The 21,218-nt window shown below is 41.1% G+C and overlaps 1 protein-coding gene across 2 annotated transcripts in view; it reads right to left on the reverse strand.

Annotated features, from left to right (window-relative positions):
- The window catches only part of LOC146360913 (interleukin-1 receptor accessory protein-like 1-B), a 334,871-nt gene that overhangs the window by 38,728 nt on the left and 274,925 nt on the right, over positions 1–21,218 (reverse strand). For both annotated transcript variants that reach the window (XM_084920835.1, XM_084920834.1), the window contains exon 7: positions 1,476–1,608. In XM_084920835.1, the coding sequence (XP_084776961.1) occupies positions 1,476–1,608 (133 nt within the window). The remainder of the gene's footprint in view (positions 1–1,475; positions 1,609–21,218) is intronic.

Here is a 21,218-nt window from a genome sequence, read left to right on the forward strand (position 1 = left end):
ATCTCACTGTTTTGGGGACGCCTCCGGCTCATGCTTGGTGGTGTGCAATAACCTAACTGTCTTCTGTTTTCCATTTTGCCTTTGCAGAGGTCTCAATATGGCCTGACTGAAAGTAGGCAATGTGAGATCACTAATTGGTTTCCAGACTCTGCATTTTTATACCTTAACATTTTTGTTTTGGCTGCTGTACCACAGGGTAGAGTGGCTGCTTATCAACTAATGCTAGCAGGCTTGGTTAGCAAGCTGCATCCATAAATTGCACTGGTGCCAAGTGCAAACACAGAAACCTGCTATTTAGTGCCAACTACCAAACTAAAACAAAAAACAAAAACTGGAGAACAGAATATTCTGGAGAAGAGAATATTCTAACAAAAGCTGTTTAAAAAAAGAATATTTCAAACAGCTGGCAGCACATCTGGTGGCTAGAATTGTTGCCTCACAGTAAGAAGGTTCTGGTTTGAATCCACCTCTGTGTGGAGTTTGCATGTTCTGCCTTCATGGGTTCTCCCTGGATACTCCCACAGTCCAAAAACATGCACGGAGTTAGGTTAGCTGGTGATTCTAAAGTGACCATAGATGTACATATGAGTGTGAATTATAGTCTCTCTGTGTTAGCCATGCGGCAGACTGGTGAACCCTGCCTCTTGACCTAGCTGGGATAGGCTCCAACCTATGGTGAATTGGATAAGCAGATGAAAATGAATGGATGTTCCAAAAAGGCACAAACACAGTTGAGAGGTCGAGTTCTATGATGGGAATTAACAGAACGGAGGCTGGAGATAGCAAGCAGAGTCTATTAAAGCAGCCACAGCCTTAAATATCAGCTTTAACAGTGTCCAGCCTGGTGAATTATGAAAAACAACCACCCCCATACAACCAGCAAATTAGCTATAGAAACCAAAACTGTTATTCATACAAGACTGCACGCATGCTAATCTAAAGGCTATAGTTGGGCATTTTGACATGAGAGTCTCTGGGAACTGACTCGCTTTTGAAACCAGCCTCGAGTGGCCACAGATGAACTGTCATTTTGGCCACTCTGGCTTCATTTAGCTGCCCTCGAAGTTGTTGCCTGGTCTAGTATGTGAGAGAGTGCAAAACCTCATGGTGTTCACCTGTCGAGAGGGGAGAGAAAAGGTAGGAGGGAGTGTTAAGAAAAATCCCTTACAATAAACTTGTCTTTGGAAATGGCTGCCCCTCCCTGTTCTGGTAGGTTCCTCCTGTTAAAGGAAGTCTTCCCTCCCTACTGTTGCCAAGGTGTCGTCTGATTGTTACTGTCTTTTTATTATTATTGTAGGGTCTTTACCTTACAATATAAAGCCCCTTGAGGCGACTGTTGTTATTTGACAATATATACAAATAAAATGGAAGTGGATATACAGATAATAAGATAATAAATATCTGTATTTTACAGTTTACATTTTCATTTCCCAAAATATTCCCCATTCATAAAATTGAAGCTCTGAAGTTCTTACTTGACTTCACTCTCCTGAATCCTCTCCTCATCCAGGTCCTCGATAAACTTCTCCCCCTTCATCCAGTAGATGAGTGGACTGACGTCTCCGCTGTATCCAAAGAACGCTCTGCACGTCAAGTTAACTGGACTTCCTGTGGAGACAAGAGAAGGAGTCACCTGATAAAAATGTTACAAATGTTAGCCCTGAGATACTGATGACTGTCGAAGGGTCTGCCCTAGACAGTGTCCTCTAAATAAGTAAATAAGTACATAAATAAATAACATCAGAGTGTTCCTTTCCAAATATGGTGGATAGAAATACCCACAAGATATGATATCTGATGCCTGACTTACAGAATCTATTCTCTCTTTTTCACCCTCCGAAACACTCCACGACAGCCTTGCTATCCCATCAGTTCCTAAACTGTTCCTCACTCTCCTGAGGTGCCATCTTAAACCACACTCAACCGTTTTTAAATTCCCCGACACCCTCTTAAACTTATAAACGCGCTCTTGAACCCTCTTTCATGCCAACTTTGTAACACCACTGTACCTTCACAAAAGCTCTTTACCCTCCTCCAAAGCTCCCTTCTCTGTCAGATCCCACTTTTACATTTACATCGCTGTATTTTGCAGGAAGTATTTTGGAAATGTTTAAACACCACAGTGCGGTACGGCTGTTAAGGAGGAGGAGGAGGTGGCTTGTGCTGGTAATGAATGCAAAACTCACAATTCAAACCGCACAGCCTAAGCAGGAGTTCAAATGGCACATTATCGACTCAATTATACTTGTATTGCTGCGATAAGAGGATATGCCCTTATGGGTCTGTGGAAGCAGACTGTGCCTAAGTCAGCCTTCATTCATATTTCATACAACTAACATGCAGCTTTCGGTGTGAATCAGAAAATAAAAGGTGTTTATTCTCTCTGGCAAAAATCCGTGCTACAGCGCAGTGGCTTGATTGCACCCAAATTCCTTTTTAAGTGCTCAGCAGTGCACGGTAATGGTGGTTGTTTCATAACCATTATCACCATTTGGGTGCAAGCAACTTCCAAGAAGTGAAAACTTGTGAATTACTGCCAGACAACTTAACCTATCAAGACTGGAAGAGGTTGGCCCTGTTAGATACCACGGTCAAAAAAGAAAAAACAAACTTGTGCTTTAAAAGATGCCAAAAATCAACTTTGAAAGAGCAAAAGCACCGACTGACAGAGCGAATGTTTGAAGGGGCCTGCACATAAGTTTAGAGATAAAGCTTTACATACAAATAAATGCATGAAGTGGAAGTGGCCTTACTTTTATCACCTACGAACAATAATCTCATTATGAGGGCTGTCAGTGAGCCCGCTGTCATCCCAAGGGCATCAGATGCTTAGTCAAAGCTGCTGGCATCTCAAAGAAACACAGAAGGTGTCCTGTGGTGATGACACTGAAACCTGCCTCACTTCCAGCTCCATATGAATGCTTGGATGAGACACCTTGTCATTACACTGAAACTTGGGTACTCTTAAGCATCTTCTTTCCAGTATGCAATCTTATCGATAACAAGGGTATTTTTGAACTCAAACTATAATTTTTTCCTGAAACTAATCATACATCCAACCTGACCACAGAGGACCACAAGTCAGTTCACTCCTACTGCTGGTTGCAAGATAAATGGAGTAGGGTTGTGTCATGAAGGCCTGGGTTAACGCTGACCACCATTGGTGGTGTTGACTAGCTGGGTGCTGCGCGGGTCATCTTAGGGGGTCATTGTATTGTTGGGGTTTCCTTCTTATTGTTGTAGGGTCTTTTCATTACAATATACTCTTCTTGTGATTTGGCGCTACATTAAAAAACCCTCCTCTACCTTACATGGGCATTCTAACATAACGGCTTAGAGCTTAAGGAGTTAAATATCTTAAAATGCTGACCAACTGGGAAATGAAATAAATCCATATCCATAAGAGCCAAAGCTGTAGAAAGCACAAAAATTGAAGCACATGTAAAAGTTTAACAAGGCTGAAAACAGGAAGTGAAAAAGCTTCCAACACCTCAGGTAATTTTTCTGTACAAACAGGCAGCGTGATATACAGATCGACTTCCTGGGATGATCAGGGTCACGCACAGAAGACTCGTCTTTCACATCAGCAGGAGTTCCTCTCTCTGCATCGCTTCATTTTCTACATCCTCTGTGACTGGAAGCAGATAAACCACTTTAAAACCCGTTTTCTCTTCTCTGCTCGGGATTAGAGACCTCTCACTCTTCTTTCACGCTAATCATATGTATGCCGCAACCGACGGCATATCTGTGAATCAGTGGCCTGTGCTGCGACGGGGTGAGAAAAAAAAGAACCACCTCATCAAAGTCGGAGAATGACTCTAATGCATAAAAAAGTGGCAGATGATCAAGGAGGCTCCACCAGTTGTGTGTCCAGGAAGGCAAAAAGGTGATTCAGCATCTCTCCATTAGCTCTCCGTGCTCATTGGCCTGTGGCGAGGACTCAGAAGTCTGTGAGATGGGAGATAACTGTGGCGTATAATTGGGTACTTGCTAGTTCAAAGATAAAGGGATTTTATTTTACCAAGGCCTGCTCTAATTTGGCCCTCTAGTGCAGTCTAGTGCACTCAGATGATAGCTAAAGCGTTAACAGGGAAAATCTGGCTTGGAGATGCAGAAAAGGCCCTGAATTTGAGGTGTGTGTGTGTGTGCGTGTGTGTGGAGGCTGGAAGGAGGCAGTTTTGCATTTTGTCTCACGGCTCAAAAAAAAAAAAAGAAAAAAAAAAGTTGTCCACAGCTGAAAGATAAGGCTTGTGTGTGCGTGTGTGTGTGTGTGTGTGTGTGTGTGAGAGAGAGAGTGCGAAAATGAAAGAGACAGAGAAAATGAGTTTTGGGGATGGTGGGATCTGTCCTGGACCACACAGACACACACACGCACACACTTTCAGACACATTGCAACGCCTCTCAATTCCACTAGGGGTCTCTGTGGTGTTACAAAGGAGGCGGGCTGGTGTGTGCAGTAGCAGCAAATAAAACAACAACAAAAACAAGAAAAAAAAGACCCTAAACACACCATTTTGACAGGTGCAGAGAACAGTAAAAGGAAACACGGTTCCTCGCTTTCTTTTTTTTTGCCACCTTTGATGTCAAGAGGCTTCACCCATAGATTCGAACAGCATATTGTGTTGTAGCATTGACAGCTAGACTGCTGTGCAGACACCAGTCACAGTGTCATTCTCTAAGACTCACTCCAAGGGAGCTCCTCGTGCATATGGCTGCGTGTTAGTCCCTTAACGATGCCGTGCTAATTTGTGCCGGTGTAGTTGCGAGCAGCTAAAAGCTGCAGAGACAGAAGTAATGTGTTCAGTCTGGGAAATGCACAAACGGCCATGCAGGGATTTAAGCTTACTGATTTTAACATTCAAATCCCAACCTCTGGTCTTGGTCAGGGGGGTAAAGTGAGTCTTAATGCGATTGTCTCTCCTCTCTTATCTCTCTGAGCCTTCAGAGCATCTCTCTCAGTCGCTGTGGCTGCAGGACGGAGATGTCAGCAAAGATTCCCGTGGCAAAGGAGACAGACTTGAAGCTGTGGAAGCGTGAGTCGCCAAAGAAGAATGGAAATACAGGGAAAAGGAGCGGGGATGTATGCATTTCTACATCTCTGACAATAAAGAAAGTGGAAATATGAGGAAAAAAGACAGCTAGAAAAAGTTTGAAAGAGGAATCCCACACATGGGAGAACTGAAAGACTTCCTACACTGAGTGAATAGAGCATTGTACTGCCCTTGTGTGCTGACGATTACACATCACTACATCTGCATGCAGTGCGTGCACCATCCATGTCGACTTAATCTACCAGCGTTTCCCATTCAGATCCTAACAATCAAGCTCTTGAGTAGGGAAGCCTTTGTTTTCTTTATTCCTTCGCTTTTACCAGCCTTGAATAAATTGCAGCTAGCGGTAAAATACTTCAGAGAGGGAAGAGGCTAAGCTTTTCAGTACTCGTGATCTGAACAGCACTGAAGACGCGTACGGCATACAGAAGGTTTAATGTTTGTGGCGAGATGAAAAGCCATTTGGAAGCTTGCAATTTAAGACAACGTTATACATAAACAGCAAATTTTCAAATTACTGCTAATACACGCAAGTTTGCAAAATTGCTTTAATGCAATATTTATGTTAACAGAAATCAGCTGCAGTAGGAAAGACTGATTTGATATGAAGATTTGAAGCTAATTCATGAATTCTGAGTAGCAACAATAACAGTAACTTCTTGCAAAGTGTGCTCAGCAGGTTGATGGTCATAAAGTGGGGCCTTCCTGTGCAGAGTTTACATGTGCCCTCTGTGCCTGAGTGGGCACTCCCACAGTCCAAAGACATGCATGTTAGGCAAACTGCTGACTCTAAACTGGCCATGGATGTGAGTTAGAAAAACGTGCTTGAAGTGAAAACACAAAAGTGCTGCTCGAATGTAAAATATGACTCAGAAGTTAAGTCTAAGACAGACTAGAAAAGCACTAAATGACTGGAAGCACATAACATCACCAACAACATCTTTGCAAAATGTCAGGATGTTATTTTGACTTTAGTGGAAATTTCTTTTCTCCCCGGTTTCTCTGGTTGCTGACTTGTTCTCTCTACTTTGATGAATTCACCTTCAATGCAACTCAACATAAAATAACTTGAAGATTGCCCCGCGGAGGAGAAGGATAGAAGGACAGTTATCTTGACTGAGAAAAAGGCCAGAAATTGAATAAGCTGATAATTGATGGTTTAATGGGGTTTTCCCAGATTCAGCAGGCTGTCTGGGCCCTATGTTCATGAGAATGATCTATCACCGAACTTCCACATTCTAGCATTCCTGGCATCATTTTTTTAAACACACTGGGTACCCGTTATGGTCCAGGCTAATCTGACTTCAATAGAAGCACTGTACCATGACACTGGGTAGGACTTGAGTATGTGGCTACCGAAAAAATGGAGAAGTTTGTTGTGGAGGGGAAACCATGAAAGGGACATAGTGTGTTAAAATTTGGATGCCAAGTGGTCCTGGTCAAACATCCATTTGTGGCCAGTCGGGAGTAGAAGCTCTGAAAACTATAAGCATTGCCTTCATCATCTGCTCGAGTGCTGTGTTCAGGCAGTAAAGGGTTACAGTAGTGACAGAGGCTGGGTACCCACTCACATCAGCGTTGCCAGATGTGGCGGTTTAATTGTCTCTCTGTTCAGCATTCACTTTGCTTTGCTTATTACAGCCTAAGCCTCTCCAATCATGCATTTTAAGGCAGCCATTGACTGTGCTTTATTCAGTAGTCCATTTAGTTATGTTCCCCCTCGCGTATGGTCAATCTCTTGTTATTCATACTTAGCACTGCACCTCATTATCACTAAGCAGGCAAACTGCCGCTGCCGTTTCCACTAATTAATGCAGGTGAAGCAAATATCAAGAGACATAATACAATGTTTGCGCTGTTTTCCTGAACTTTATAAGCATGTTAACATGTGGCAATCGTAATAGGAAATGCTCGGCGATGTGTTGTGAAATTACAATTTTCTCGGATCGGTGTTACTTTTGGCGGGGACGAGCCGTGTCTGGAAATTAAATAAGGTAATATGGCTGAATATTACCGGGGAGTGGGAAACAAACAGGCTGGGGGTTGGGTTAATAACAAGTCCAATTCAAGCCTTGTGGAACACAGCATGACATTTGCAAAGTTCAACACCCACTCTCTGCATTGATGTTCTCATAATACAACGTACTTTAGCACAAAAGCAGCACCTATTATTGCCGCCCAGTCCAGCAGAATCATTACCAACGTTAAACCCTGCGTTGCTTATAATCTTGTGGAGAAGTCACAGTTGAATTCTCTTAATGAAAAGCTCATTAGACATTAATGAAACACTTAAAGGGTACTTCACAAAACATTAGAGAAATGCCATATTGAATGGAGGAAGTGAGGTTTTACAACAATTAGAAAAGCATCAGATGTTGACGGCAGTTGCCATGTCAACTATGAAGCAGATGCTATTTTTGCTAATGGTTATGTGAGGCATTGTGAAGTGTTTTCTTTGAGGCGTAATGGTTTTTCTTTGCTTTGCATCAGTTAGTGCTGTTGTTTCTTTCCTAAACGCCACTTAAGTTTCTGAGTTGGGATGCACCCGCTTTGCTGCTGACTCAAATACATCTCTTTAATCCAAAAGAAAAAAACCAAAACAAACACAGAAACATTAGTTAAAACCCACGTCTTCTTGCCCACCATGATTTTTGGTTGTCAAAATAGATTTTCAAACTCAATACCAACATTTGGGTAAATGCTCAATGTACAATATCATTTTCACAGGAAGAGATTTCTCAAAATTAAGATGACAAAATTACTGGTTGGTGAAAATGTATTCAGCTATACATTTTGTTTATTTCCTTTGTTTCTGGTGACTTGGCGCCATATTTTATCGGTGGTCAAAAAAACTTTTTGTGGACTTTTTTTCAGCTTCATTTTGGGATTTTAAGAGAAAAATAACACTTTTTAAAAACAAATACTTTTGTTTTCCTCCAGCATTACATTTATCATTTTGTAGTTTGCCATAACCAGTAGCCGCTACCTTGAAGACCAGATTACACTTGGACACAACATGAGACCTGAGCTGAGCAGTCATTTCTTATATGTTTCTTTGTTTGCCTTAAGTCCTTGGCGATTAATAGTTATATTAATAGTAATTGCTTCACAATAAAATAAATTATTCACCAATGACTCTTCGCAGTTAGAAACTTAAGCCACCTGTGCCTGAGTGGACCCCAGCGGACTTGCAGACATGAAAAATATAATCCAGGCTTAGTAATAACTCAACAGATGCTAATGTTAACCTGTGTGCTAGCTATGTTAACATTTGTAACTGTTTGATAATACTTCAATAATGTCTGAACGGGAGCTTTCCTAACCCCGTACAATAAATACGAGTGTGTTGGCAACATGGTTGTCCAAGTTTCTTTTAAGGCAGTTGTGGTATTGTTTTGGTGTTCAGCTGCTAGTGAGAGGAGGGGCTGTGTCAGGGGAGAAACAGCACCGTCGTATGAGTGCTGTTGCAAATGAGTAATAGAAATTCTTTGTGTCACTTTGTATCTGAGGATCATTTTTTACCGACAGCCCTACTCAGTGCATTTGTATGATAGCTATCTACTGAAATATCATAGCACTTTAGAATTGATGTTATTGAAACGTAACATAATTGGTTCTGGTGATAATTTGAAGTCCTGAGATTTAAAAACAAAAAACAAAAACGCTTATCTCATGGTGACACAGCAGCGACTGGATAACAACAGGACCTGGATGGTCACTGGGGTTTAGTACAGGGCTACGCAGACTAAAGAGGGACATCTAGAGGAATCCTCAGTGGCTTCATGTATTTATGGCTAAAGAGAGGAATAAAAAAAGTAGAAAGTATGGCTGGGATGGAAGTGAAAGACACAGATACACAATGGAACATAGACTGATAGCACTGAACTGAATGTTCCTCAAGACCTTGTTGGGTCACCTTTCAAGCATGCCCATACCGCAAGCATTCCCATTTCATCAGTGGAGCTCCCCGTGGTTCGATGCTCAGGCTGAATCCACTTTTACCAAAAGCAGTGCTTTCAATGATTTTCTTTTCTTTCCTTAACTATTGTCCCCGGCACCCAGTATGTTCTCTGCCTGCAGTCGGCATGGAGCCTTTCCTGACTGCAAACCAAATCTACTCCTGCTGAAGAGAGGGTCTCTGCTGAAAAAGTCTCAGCCAGCCTCCATCCAGCCTTGCTTATGTACACTTGAATTTGCTTGTTAATAAATGTTATGACTCATGGCAGTTGCATGGCTGACTTTCAGGAGCTGCTGAATCTATCAAATACTATTTCTAGCCCCGGTCTGGCTCATTCCTGACAAATTACAGTGTAGCATGGTGTTACTCACACCTACACACTCTTAAACAAGCCAGTGACACTCCCAGTGAAAGGAGTCTCTCCATGTAAATAAACCTCCAAACTTCAGCTTGCATTCCTTGTGTTGCAGGCGTCTTTAGCACTGCCAATATCATGCTCCTGGGGTGCAATAGGAATAAACAATATCATTCTAGAAATGTCCAGATGATATAAAAATGAGCAGCAGTAATGACAATGTGAAGGATGATTGTTACACTGCTAGAAAGGTTCAACTTGAATCTTAAGCAACAGAGCGTAAGGATAACATTCACAACTATAGTGCAGTTTGAAACGTATTTAGGTTGCCTGTTTTCTTAGTTTTCATGGGCTGTTATTTTATTTTTTAAATTTACAGTGAGTTAACACTAGAGTTACAACATGTTTAGTCCATCCATCCTCATCTGACATTTATAATCTTGGAAATAAAGTTTAAGATCATAGTTACAATTCTGGCTCTTCATGTCACCACAACAGACGTGAAGTGAAACAGAATCAATACGCAACTGAAACACAGAATCTGAGCTTTAATTCAGTGACTGTAATAAAGATATTTTTGCATTAACTACTTATGAATTACAACCATTTTTTCTAACATGATTTTCAAGATACTATGTCAAATAATCTCTAAGGTTGACGTTCAGCAGACAGATCAACAAACTGACTCCAGCAGTAGATACACCAGCCACAATTTTTCTTTGACCAAAAAGGATGGGTATTAACTGCAGTAACAGTGTCCATCTCCTGTGGGGAAGCTTTCAACAAGATTTTGGAACAAGGCTTCAGGGATTTGTTCCCATCCAACCACAAGAGCATTAGTGAGGGAAGGAACTGGTGTTGGGTGATAAGACCTGGTTGGCAGTTGGATTTCTAGTTCATTTAACAGATTTTGGATGAGCTTGTGTAATTCAAAGAATGGTATGTAACTGTGTGCTGGATGAAGATTTTCCTAAATCAAAACCAGGGAAAATTTGCCCTTTTTACTGCATGTTGGGGGTTCACCAAAGCATTTATTGGTTAGACCTTATTGCAGCATAGTCCTTGTCTCCTAAATCATCAGTAAAAAAAAAAAGAAGAATCTAGTCCCTAAATGGTCCAGTGGAGCAAACTCACCAGCAAGATCAAGACAGCTTACTGTGCTCAGTGAGCAGGAGAGAGACTGAGACAGAGAGAGAGAAAGAGTAGTGAGTGGAGAGCAAGGGAGCATAGCTATATCCATACCCTCTCCTGGGTGTCCATGTAATGAGAACAGGACACAGCAGAGTGGTTGGGACTGCAGGTGATTTTCCTAGTGTTACAGGATGAACTGCATTGGATATCTGCAGCACACGTGCGCTGAATGAAAAAGGAAGTCCATGCAGCAACTTAACTAAGGGCCAACGTGAAGCGAAAGAGTGGAACATTTTTAAAAAAGAAAAAAAAAATATCATCAGACGGGGAAGCAGCTGTTAACTTATCGTCCTAAATCAAGCTGCAAAGGTAAGGGGGGGGGGGTTGGAGACAGTGTTGGTGGGTTTGGAAATCATTGCATCACATTTCTCAGGGGAGAGGTGGGAAAAGTAGAGAAGCGGGTTTACACGGTGGGAGTGTTGCGTTAAAGTGGTAGGAATGCATGTACTGAGATGTTCCAGCAAATATACATGTGGAAATGAGATGTCGGCACTGCAGTGCACTTTTCTTCAGTTTTATCACCTATTCTTAGACAAAAGGAGAACATTTTGTTTTCTTTCACGCCAGAAGCCTTAATTTCAAAGGAATATTTTTACAGTTCATTAAAGTGGCGCAAATCATTACTAACAATAATATTTATCAGCCATTGTTTATTAACAATGGCTGATAAATTTATTAATTGGAAATGCATTGCTAATTAAACTTCAGCTACCAGCTATTTCATTGTTAACAATGAAATCGTTATGTCGGCTAATTGTTAGCAATGTTAAAATTTGCAATAATGAAAATAATAGAGTCAACTCGTTAAGTAATTTGATATTGCCCTGTATTTGTACTTAGTAATCTTGCTGAAATCAAACAATATGTCATTAAAGCGCGGACTTTCAGCTTTAATTCAAGGGATCTGAAGAGCTGGATTGGACGACTGACTAAAATAGTCTCACGCCTACGTGACGCCTGTTCCCCTGTTAGCCCATAAAGTTGAGCAGATAAAAGATTTGAGGTTTTTAATTTTATTTTTTTCCTAACCATGTAGTCACCTTTGTCTACTATCTGACCTTTATTCTTTTTCTTGCATCTTGTGGTATGTCTTAGAAATAAGCACATTTCGCTTATGAGTGAAGAATCAGGAGAACAATATGACTGACTGAGGGAGCAGGAAGAACAATCTAATAACCTATGACACAGTTTATAACTCAAAGGTGGCCTTTAATATACTGGCCTGTTATTAAATGCATAAAACAAAATACACAGCAAATAAGCAATAGAAAATGTATTTTCCTAACATACTCTGCAGGAAGAATGTTGAAGGAAAGGTTAAAGCTCTGCTGAGAGCGGGCATCATCTACACAGCATCCTGCTGTTTTCTCCCCGTCCATCATGTTCACAAAAAAAGCACTTTGAGAGAGCTCTGTGCACATTTTGTATTATTTGTATGTTGCTATGTTGCTCTCCTCCCTATTTGCATGAACATATGGAAGGAAACGAATTCATGTTCACCTTGTTCAAAAAGGGCATGTTGGGATTCTGGGCCGCACAGCCACAACTGTCATGCTTGAAACAATGTAAAGCTGATAATGTGTATTAAAAAGCCTCTGCGGATCCATCTGTGTGCATTTCCAAAAGATTGGCGCGAGCATCTGGGGATGACAAAATGTCAGTACGATGGTACAAATGTGCCATGAAAAAAGGCGACAAAAGTTCTCCCTGGGGGCGCTGGTGCGTCTGGTTGAGTGATGCATTTGCAAAATCAAGGATTCTAATGTTTTAAGGTCATGTAGGTCATCTAGCCGTGATTGCTGAATGTCAGATCACCACTGGAATAAAACCAGTCTTGTGAATGAATCGCTCAAACAAATAACCTTTGAGGAGCACTCTCCAATGACCTGGTCTACATGGAAAATAACTTTTAATGCTATTCATACAGAATAGCCTCATACAGTCCATAGTGCTGGTGATTCAGACACACATCTTAGCTCCCACGGTGGATAGTCAAATTGACTTGCTTGTTGTCACCCAGGACTCTTGCTGCTGAATATTTTCTTTATAAAGACATGACCATGCTTTAGCTAGTATTATACTGTAAGGCAGTGGGGCTCAAACATTACCTGTGAGAGTGAGAAACTGTGTCTGTCTGTACTCAATTCAAACTGGATTTCTTTGTTGGTTTTCAGTTTTACTTGTATAAATGCCCACCACCAATAACCATCGGTATGAAAAGGGGGAAAAAAAAAAAAGAACCCTTGGACACTGCTAGCATGGGGCGCCCACACAAACGCAAAGCAGGAGATGAAGCATCGCTGAATATCTTTCCAAACCAACTTCATTCTAAGCCAAAGACTAGAAGATATGGTGAAGCATATCTGCCCTTTGGCTTCACCTGCACAAGTGTGGAGGTAGGTCTCCCCTGCAGTATTGGTTTTCCCTGCGTCGGGAGCAGTGCTGGGCTCTTCAAATCACGGTCAAACAGTATCCCACGTTCTTGATTTTTAGTTCACAAACACTTGTTATAATAACTAACTACTCCTGACATTTTGGAGATGTTAGCTCTTTATACAGTAAAGTTACAGTGGGATACAAATAATATCAGGCTGATCCTGCCACGATTTGTTCCCTTGGTTCAAATCACGGACTAACAGTATCCCACAGTTGTTTATGTTTTTAAACCCATTTTGCACAGAGAGGCATTTTTTGAAATATTTTTCTTCTAAAACAAAGGTCCAAACCTTTTCAGCTTCTCATGAATCTTAAAAGAAATTATAATTGTTAGTTGATGTACTTCAGCTAACCTGGCCATACTAATCATGGCTACTGCAGAGGAAGTCTAGAATACTTGTAGCACTCATTCAGAGTCACTGCTTTGAGAAGTGCACATACGGGTCAGCGCTATGATGTGGACTACAAAAAACCCAGCAAAAAACAGCTAAATGAACTAATTAAAAAAATGTATTTAAAACCAAATATACTCAACAAAATGACCCTAAATTCCCTTTCATTTTACTGCAATGTTGCTTCATAGGACACCGCAGAACATGCGGACAAGTGCTATTTTCTTTGCTGAGAGAAGCAGTGTCGGACGGAGTTTGCTGTGACTCCATTTAATTTAAGTTTCTTCTTTATCAAGGCAAGCATCTCTGTAATCCAAAGCTGTTTCCTCTCTGATCCTCTGTGCCAGACTGGTTCCCGGCTGACTGCTGAAACCATGAATCTGTGGTGTCCCGATGTCTGTGAAGTTTGTATTCACCACTACCCAGGCGTCGCTTTATTATCCACGCTCTTCCCTTCTAAAGGTGACATTTGTCTAACTGTTCAGTCCCTCTAAGACGCAGTTTGGGACCTATTCAGCTTTATAGTCCCGCTTTACAGTAGGTGTGCCCAGAATTTAGAATTCAGATAAGAAATGGCACATCTTGGAACTGCCGGGCACTTAAAGCTTCTTGCCATCCATTTAATTAAAAACAATACAATAAATTACAAGCAACCCTATCAAGATGTGGGAGAGAGAGAAGAGGAAGTTGGTGGAAGCAAGGTAAATTATGACCTTAAGTCGGAAAACATTTTAAAGAGGGATATCATAATGTGTGCATACATTTAAGGGTACGAGTGCTGATCTGCCAGTCATCTGCTCTTTGACCCTCAAATAGATGCATATTTCATGCTGTAAATACCACAGAAATGCAAATATCTGCATGTATGATGGATGAGAAAATCATCTCAACACGTGTGGTCTGGAATAGTGGCGTATTTCACAGTCATAGCATCTGCTGACCCTTTACTTGATGCAGTGACAGTACAGAATAATGACAAAGATGCAGATGTGACAGGAATATTACCCCTGCAGTGCAAAAGATGGCAAAAGCATTTCTGTTTGGCAGTCTTATCCAACACCACAGTTTTGTCATCCACACTTGTCACCAAAAACGCCTTTATCAACGTTTGCAGCCACCAAGTTTCACAAAAAAAAAAATAAAAAATACTGACAAACATCTGCTATAATCTGTAAACAAGCAGGCGCATTTGGGCTTATTCGCCTCATCCACTATCAGACTAGTAGCTTCTCTACTGTAAAGATCTAAGCAGTGCTTGTATAATCCACCGTGTCATCACTGATAATCCACAAAATATCTCAAATACTGTATCAGCAGGATTTCCAATAAAATTAGAAGCAATACAGCACATGACAAGCTCTGCTCAATCCCAAATAATCAGTTCAGATGAGGCATAGAGAGCAAAATAGAAAGAATGTCAGATATTTGTGTTTGAGGAGTGAGTGGTTTTGCTAGTGGGACTGAAGATAACTATTTTATATGTCAAGGTAAATTTAGAAATCATATACATAGATATCACTAACTTCCAGAGTCACTTTTCTGCTGTGGTTATATATAAATATTAAAGACATGAGAATTGGTTTTTGCAGCATTAATCCACAGACGTTGATAAAATCCCAGGATGGGGCTGCACGATTCTGGTAAAGACAATTATTTGTCAGGTTATACGTTAATTTTGAAATTATTGTTTATACTGCACTGTCGTGTAAACAGAATCCTGCTTTCACATCTTTGTTAGGTTCTTTGTTAAACCTGTTTTTTACTAGCAAAAGTTAATATTGCTTTTAGCATTGGAAAGATTGTGCTAACCAAGCTAGCTATCCAACACGTTCTCACTCCCAAAGCGTAACATTTTACGCTAGGTGACAAATCGTCGGTATATTCTGCTTCCGGGCACCCAATACATCCCTGTATTACGAGATCGGAAAGATGAGGAGACATGAGAACCGTTTGGAATGAATCTACACATGTACGTTTATTTGACTTAAATCGCTTTGGAAAACACTAACGTCATTAGAGTGGTGGTTAAGGTTAGGGATAAGGTTATGGTTAGGGCTGGAATACATGATTGGAACGTCTATTACCGCGGGACAGTCGTTCTACTGGATTTCATCCACAACCCGGCGCGTAGCATAGGAACGCGAAAGGTGACCTTCCGCGTTCCCGTGGAACGCCTCGGGACGTGACAAATCGTCGGTATATTACGCCTCGGGAGGGAGAACGGTCTGAGCTATCGCTAAACTAGCATCAGCTGACGGCTCCCCTGGTCTGCCTTCTAATCCAATTATTTTCATGTCTTCAAACACCCAAGATGCCGAGCCAAAATGCCAAACTCAAGGATCCAAAACAGTGGTCTGCAGACCAATGTAGGACATCAAAACGACTCTACCTGTATATTTTCATACAGTTCATTTGTAATGAGATCTGAATAGTTCCCTTTTTGATGTAATAGGCATGGTTTAATTGAGCTTAGGCCTCAGTCACAGAGGCCTAGCCCTTAGCCCTCATGTGGTGCATTTCACTTTCAAATACCTGAATAATGTGCTCAATACACAACTCTTTGAATACACGATGTTTAAATGTTAAATAGGGTTTTACATTTAGACCTAAAACTGGTTAACCGACAAATAAGTAAAGCTATTGTTTTAGAAAAAAGTGAACAGCAACCACTCAGCCTTAAATATGAGTAAAAAGCAAGGGGACACGAGCAAAACTGAGGTTAGTGCACATGCGTGTTTTTGTATGGACTGGAAATGATGAATCTGCGGCACAGTAAGTGTGATGCAGCGTTTACATGACTGCATTAGTCTTATCATCGTCTATCCTGACTGCCATACTTGCGTGCTTATATTCGTCTGTGTGCACGTAGCACGGGTGGGGGTGTATATGAGCAGCATACTGATGAGTTCCCAGCATGGGCAGATCAAATTACACAACCTACTCTCTTTCTTTCTCTTCACTTTCAGTCAATCTTGGCTGCTGCCCCGCCTTTACTCTCTCTGCAGGTAAACAACCAGTTATTCCACAGAGGGATGCGTAGAATTTCTGATGGCCTTAGCGCCGTGCTTTGATGAGAGGATACCTATCAGATGCTCCTGCATATTCCCCTGGCAGACCTTCATTTGCCTAAATACACACTGGAAGTTTTCACCAGGGACTTGAGTTAATCTGACTTTATGAGTCTGGAAACATCAACACAAGTGTAATATTGAATAAAAATGTTACTTATTAAAAATTATAGCGTGTTCAGTTGATAGAGATTTTATGGGAATATTAATTTGAACTAGATGAAACACTGAAGTTAATTTAGGAAACATGGCAGTACATGTTGTTGTTATTAGTTTATTATACCATCTATGAGCACAGAAATACTACGACTAGCAGGGAAGAAGAACTCCCTTTTAACAGGAAGAAACCTCAGGGAGTGCGTGGCTCAGGGAGAGGCAGCCATCTGCTATCTGGTGATGAATATCAAATAATTAAGGCATGATTAAATAATGAATTTATTTGAATAAATCAAAGACAATGTTTTAAATCTAGAGAAAATGTCCTTTTGGTAAAGTTAACAGACGCAGTATATGTTTATGTTGTTGAAAGCGACCCTTCTGTCGCACTGAGTCTGCAAGAGAATATGCTTTATATCCCTGCTGTTAGTGCCACTGGCACAGCTCACTTATATCACTTAGACAAATTGACTCAGAGATAATATATATCAAAACTTTAAGCGAGAGTAGGATAGAGGAAGAAGAAGCAAGAGAGGAAGCAAAAAAGAAAGACTAAGATTCTCTCAGCCACAAATGAATATTGGAGCCAATCCATCTTGTAAATGATGAAATATTTCTCTGGCTAGATAAAAACTTTGACCTGCTGGTGGCAGGAGATGAAAAGTTAGGCGATTGTGGAATTCCATCAAGTAATTTTGGGGATATTTTTTGTTTGAATCAAAGAGACTGAGGGACTGACTTATTGACCGACCAACCTGCAATTCCATCGCTGGGACCAGTGTTGCTAAAATATAGCCTCTGCTCTTTGCTGTAATGTTATTCCAAAATAGAGGTGAAGCACAGAGGGATGGTGCAGGCGAGAGTGAGGTAAAAAAAAATGATCGATAAAGACAGAAGGTGAGAGAAGAAAGAGAATCCATAAAACACAGATTAGGCTTCCTTTACCAAGCTAATACAGAAATCCCACAGAGTCTCTTCCTGCACTGTGACCTGGGATACCAGGAGATTGGTATGGATGCTGGGTACTGACCGGAGAAAATGTTGCCCTGAATGCTGATCGACTTGGTGTGGGGCTGGACACCAGGTCTAGGTCAAATACTTAAAGAGGTGAGGCGCAGCAGGTTTGACTGACCTGCAGTCTGGGGGAAGTGGAGACACAGGTGAGGTGGAGTCAGAGGAGAAAAGTGTGTAGAGCTTTTTTAAGAGGCGTACTGCAGAACTTAGAAACGGAGTAGCATCCAGAGAGATTATGAGTCATGTAGTCTTCAGAGGTTGATAACACTGTGAGCCACAACCATTTTTTTAATCAATAATAAATGTGGGGATACATTTTTTTGGATGAATTACTTTGTCTATAAAGCAGCACAAATGTGTTAAAAAGTCCTAAAATGTGAATTATTTGCCCAAAGCTAACCATGATAACAAAGAAAAGCCAACACCCATCATGTTACTATACCAGCCCTGTATAGTGGCCTCAAGCTAATAAATCACATTGGAAGCACGTTTCCAGAGATCAAAAGGACGATGTATACATATAAGAAATGAAATGAAAGGGCATGAAAGTAGCATAATGTAGCCACGAGCTGCATTGTTATGAAGGCCGGGGATGGGGAGCGGTTGGCTTGGGGTTAATCTGAGCCTGGGTAGTGAGGCAGTAATGCCAAGGCTCATGGGGAATTACTGAGGAGATTTGGAGGAAATCTGCTGGCAGCAATTTCCCTGTCGCTTTTATTAGCCTAGATGTGCAATTTGCCGCTGGCTGTTTTAATATGACAGGCTACGTCTTGCTTGTGTTTTTACCCCCCTCTCTTTATCTCAGCGCTCAGCAGAGTGAGAAAAGAATTTATGTCACTATGCGTTTGTTAGATAATACAATCCGATACTGTACTTGCCCTCATAGAGCAGTTACTCATTTCCCTAGCCTCCTCAAAAAGGGGTCAAGGGTTATGAACAAAGGCTACTGGGGTTAACCGTCTTTCTTAAGAGCACATTACCAGAGTGAAATCTTTAACTTGTTTTGTGTGGTCAAAAGAAAGTCTCCCTTCTTTGTTTCTAGGCTGCCCTGCTGCTGTGTATGTGTGTGTAGTTTCAATCCATATCTGTACCGACAACACCCACATTCTCCCTCATGCTACAGCCACACTAGGGAAAACAGTGGTTAGAGGCCATAGCACAAGCAAAATTATTGCAACTGTGTGCAATTAACTTGTGGTGTCCTTTTATATGGCTGCGTTAAAGGTGAGGACAAGGTCTGTGACCACTCTCCATCAGCTGCTGCCCTAAAAGCAAGGTGATATCAGTCTGCAATCAGTTTGCTATCAATTTGCAATTGAATGAGTTCAAGTTAGTAATGACATGTAATCTGTGTTAATATGGCGATTAACTTTGATAACTCAGATCTGCTACCATTTAATAGAAATTCATCTAAACAGAAACTCAAAATAACTATACCTGCATTCAGAGTCCAGATAGAACTTTACAGATTTGAAACAAAAACTCAGAAACAGAAAATGACGTAGTTGCTTGAGGACAGTGATTTAACTGCAACCTTGCTTTTATACATGCATATAAGCAGAATACAGCCAGGGTCGAGTCTACTGTCCGCTGTCGCAAAGAGATGAGTCATAGATAAGTTGTCCACATTGGTGCCGATTGATTGATTGGAATGTTTTGGCAATCTATAATATTTGCAAATGGTCTCCAACTGGTCTGAGAGCAATTGCAGACAGTCTGAATTGGACCACAATTGCTTGGAGGCAGATTGGCTCCCACCAGGCAACCTGGAAAATCACCTTGATTAAGAGTGGTTACCCAGAGATTGAGGATGTTGCACACTCAAACTCTGGGTAACCAATCACTGGGCAACCACTGTTTTAACCTAGTTGCAAGGATCACCCCATAGCAACAGGCTGCACATACATAAGCACATATTGCGTATCTTGTTCTCACACTATGACTGTGTGAGACTCTGTGACAGATAAAAAGATGACAAACTGAATATGGTCGATGGAGAAGTGGTCCAGCTAATTGCAAAGGACTGTGGTCAAAATGCAGGTAAAGAAAAAAGCATGGAAGACTGGAATCTAGGTATCCCGGTATGAATGTTTCAGAAATTACATTTAGGACCTGCTGATATGTTAAAACAGTACTTGGTAGGGAAGTCAATAATTTCAGATAGAGAACCACGCTGGATCTTAATTACTTACTATTGTGTCTTGCTGAGCACTTGGGTTCAAGTTTGTTTCATTCAAAGCAAATTAGACACAGAGTGCAGTGAATTATTAGTTACGTGCAAAGATTCAAATGCAGGGAGCGCATGTGAGGAGTCTTTGTTCTGACTGCCATCACTGAAGAAAAGGAGCTTTCTCATACATCCTTGAGTCTCATTAGACCAGCAGATAAACAACAACAACGTTTCATTTTCTACAAAAAAAGACACCCCTCGTATTATTACAAAGAGAAACTACACTGTGAGAAGCACTGCAGGGAAACCGAAGGCTCAGCCAGAACTTGAAGGATAATGTGCAGGAGCTGTGCCAAGACAAGTGGGAGTGAAGGTGGGAGGAAGAGGAGCTTATAGCATTGCGGCATTTCAATCAAGAGCAGCTTTGGGTTCTGATCCTCAGCTGGTCTGTGTAAGTAAGTTAAGGGAGAAAAACGATGAGCAATAAGGATGACATTTTTAGGTGAATCGTGTATTTGTATTCTCTCTTCGTGGACGTTCAGGAAGCTACAAAACATGCGCAACTGTTACGATATGAGGCTGTTTTTGGATAATTTGGTCAAATATGTGGTGTGATCAAAAGTTTAGAGAGCTCAGCAAATGAGGTGATTCTACAAATTTGCTGAACAGTTAAACATATAGCAGATTTAAAAACTTACAACAACCACTGAAAGACTGGACTTTAACTCGGCTTTCAACACTGTCAACAAAAACATTTTGCTGAACTACAGATGGATCCGAGGTTTCTCAACAGTCAACGACAATAAATAGCCAATCCTTGTTCTAAACACAGGGGTCCTACAGGGTTGTGTTATATCTCCCATTTTATCTTCTATTTACAGAAATAATATAACCTGTAATATGGACATTATGACACTTCTCAAACATGCAGACTACGTGGTCTTGGTGAGTTTCGGACAAACTCTAACAGCCTGGCATCATATTGTCAGGAAGTAAATTTACTCATCACTCTCATTGGTCAGACCTCCTTAGAGCAGAATGTTTCAAAAACCAAGGAGCTGTGCTGCTATCAGAGAGTAGATCTGGAGATCAAAGGGCAGGTGGAGGAGCAGGTAGATGCCTTTAGGTACTTGGGCCTTGAGACAGACACAACACTATCCTTTTCCTTGCATTGTGACTATGTTACCAAAAAGGCAGCTTCTCTTTCTACTGAGAAAACTTGGACATTTTAATGTAAGCAAAAAGTCTCATTGAATTGGTTCTTACTTAAACAGTCACATCCTGGTACGCCTTTCTTTCTGTCAAAAACAAATCCAAACTGTCACAGGTCATTACACAGGCAAACAAAATAACCAGCGCCACACAGTCGTCACTATCAGATCTTTATATTCAGCCAGTTGGATGTAAAGCTAGCACTATCACTCGT

This window comes from Perissodus microlepis, chromosome 23, assembly GCF_051167445.1.
Source record: "Perissodus microlepis isolate ML-2025 ecotype Zambia chromosome 23, ASM5116744v1, whole genome shotgun sequence".
Taxonomy (NCBI): Eukaryota; Metazoa; Chordata; class Actinopteri; order Cichliformes; family Cichlidae; genus Perissodus; species Perissodus microlepis.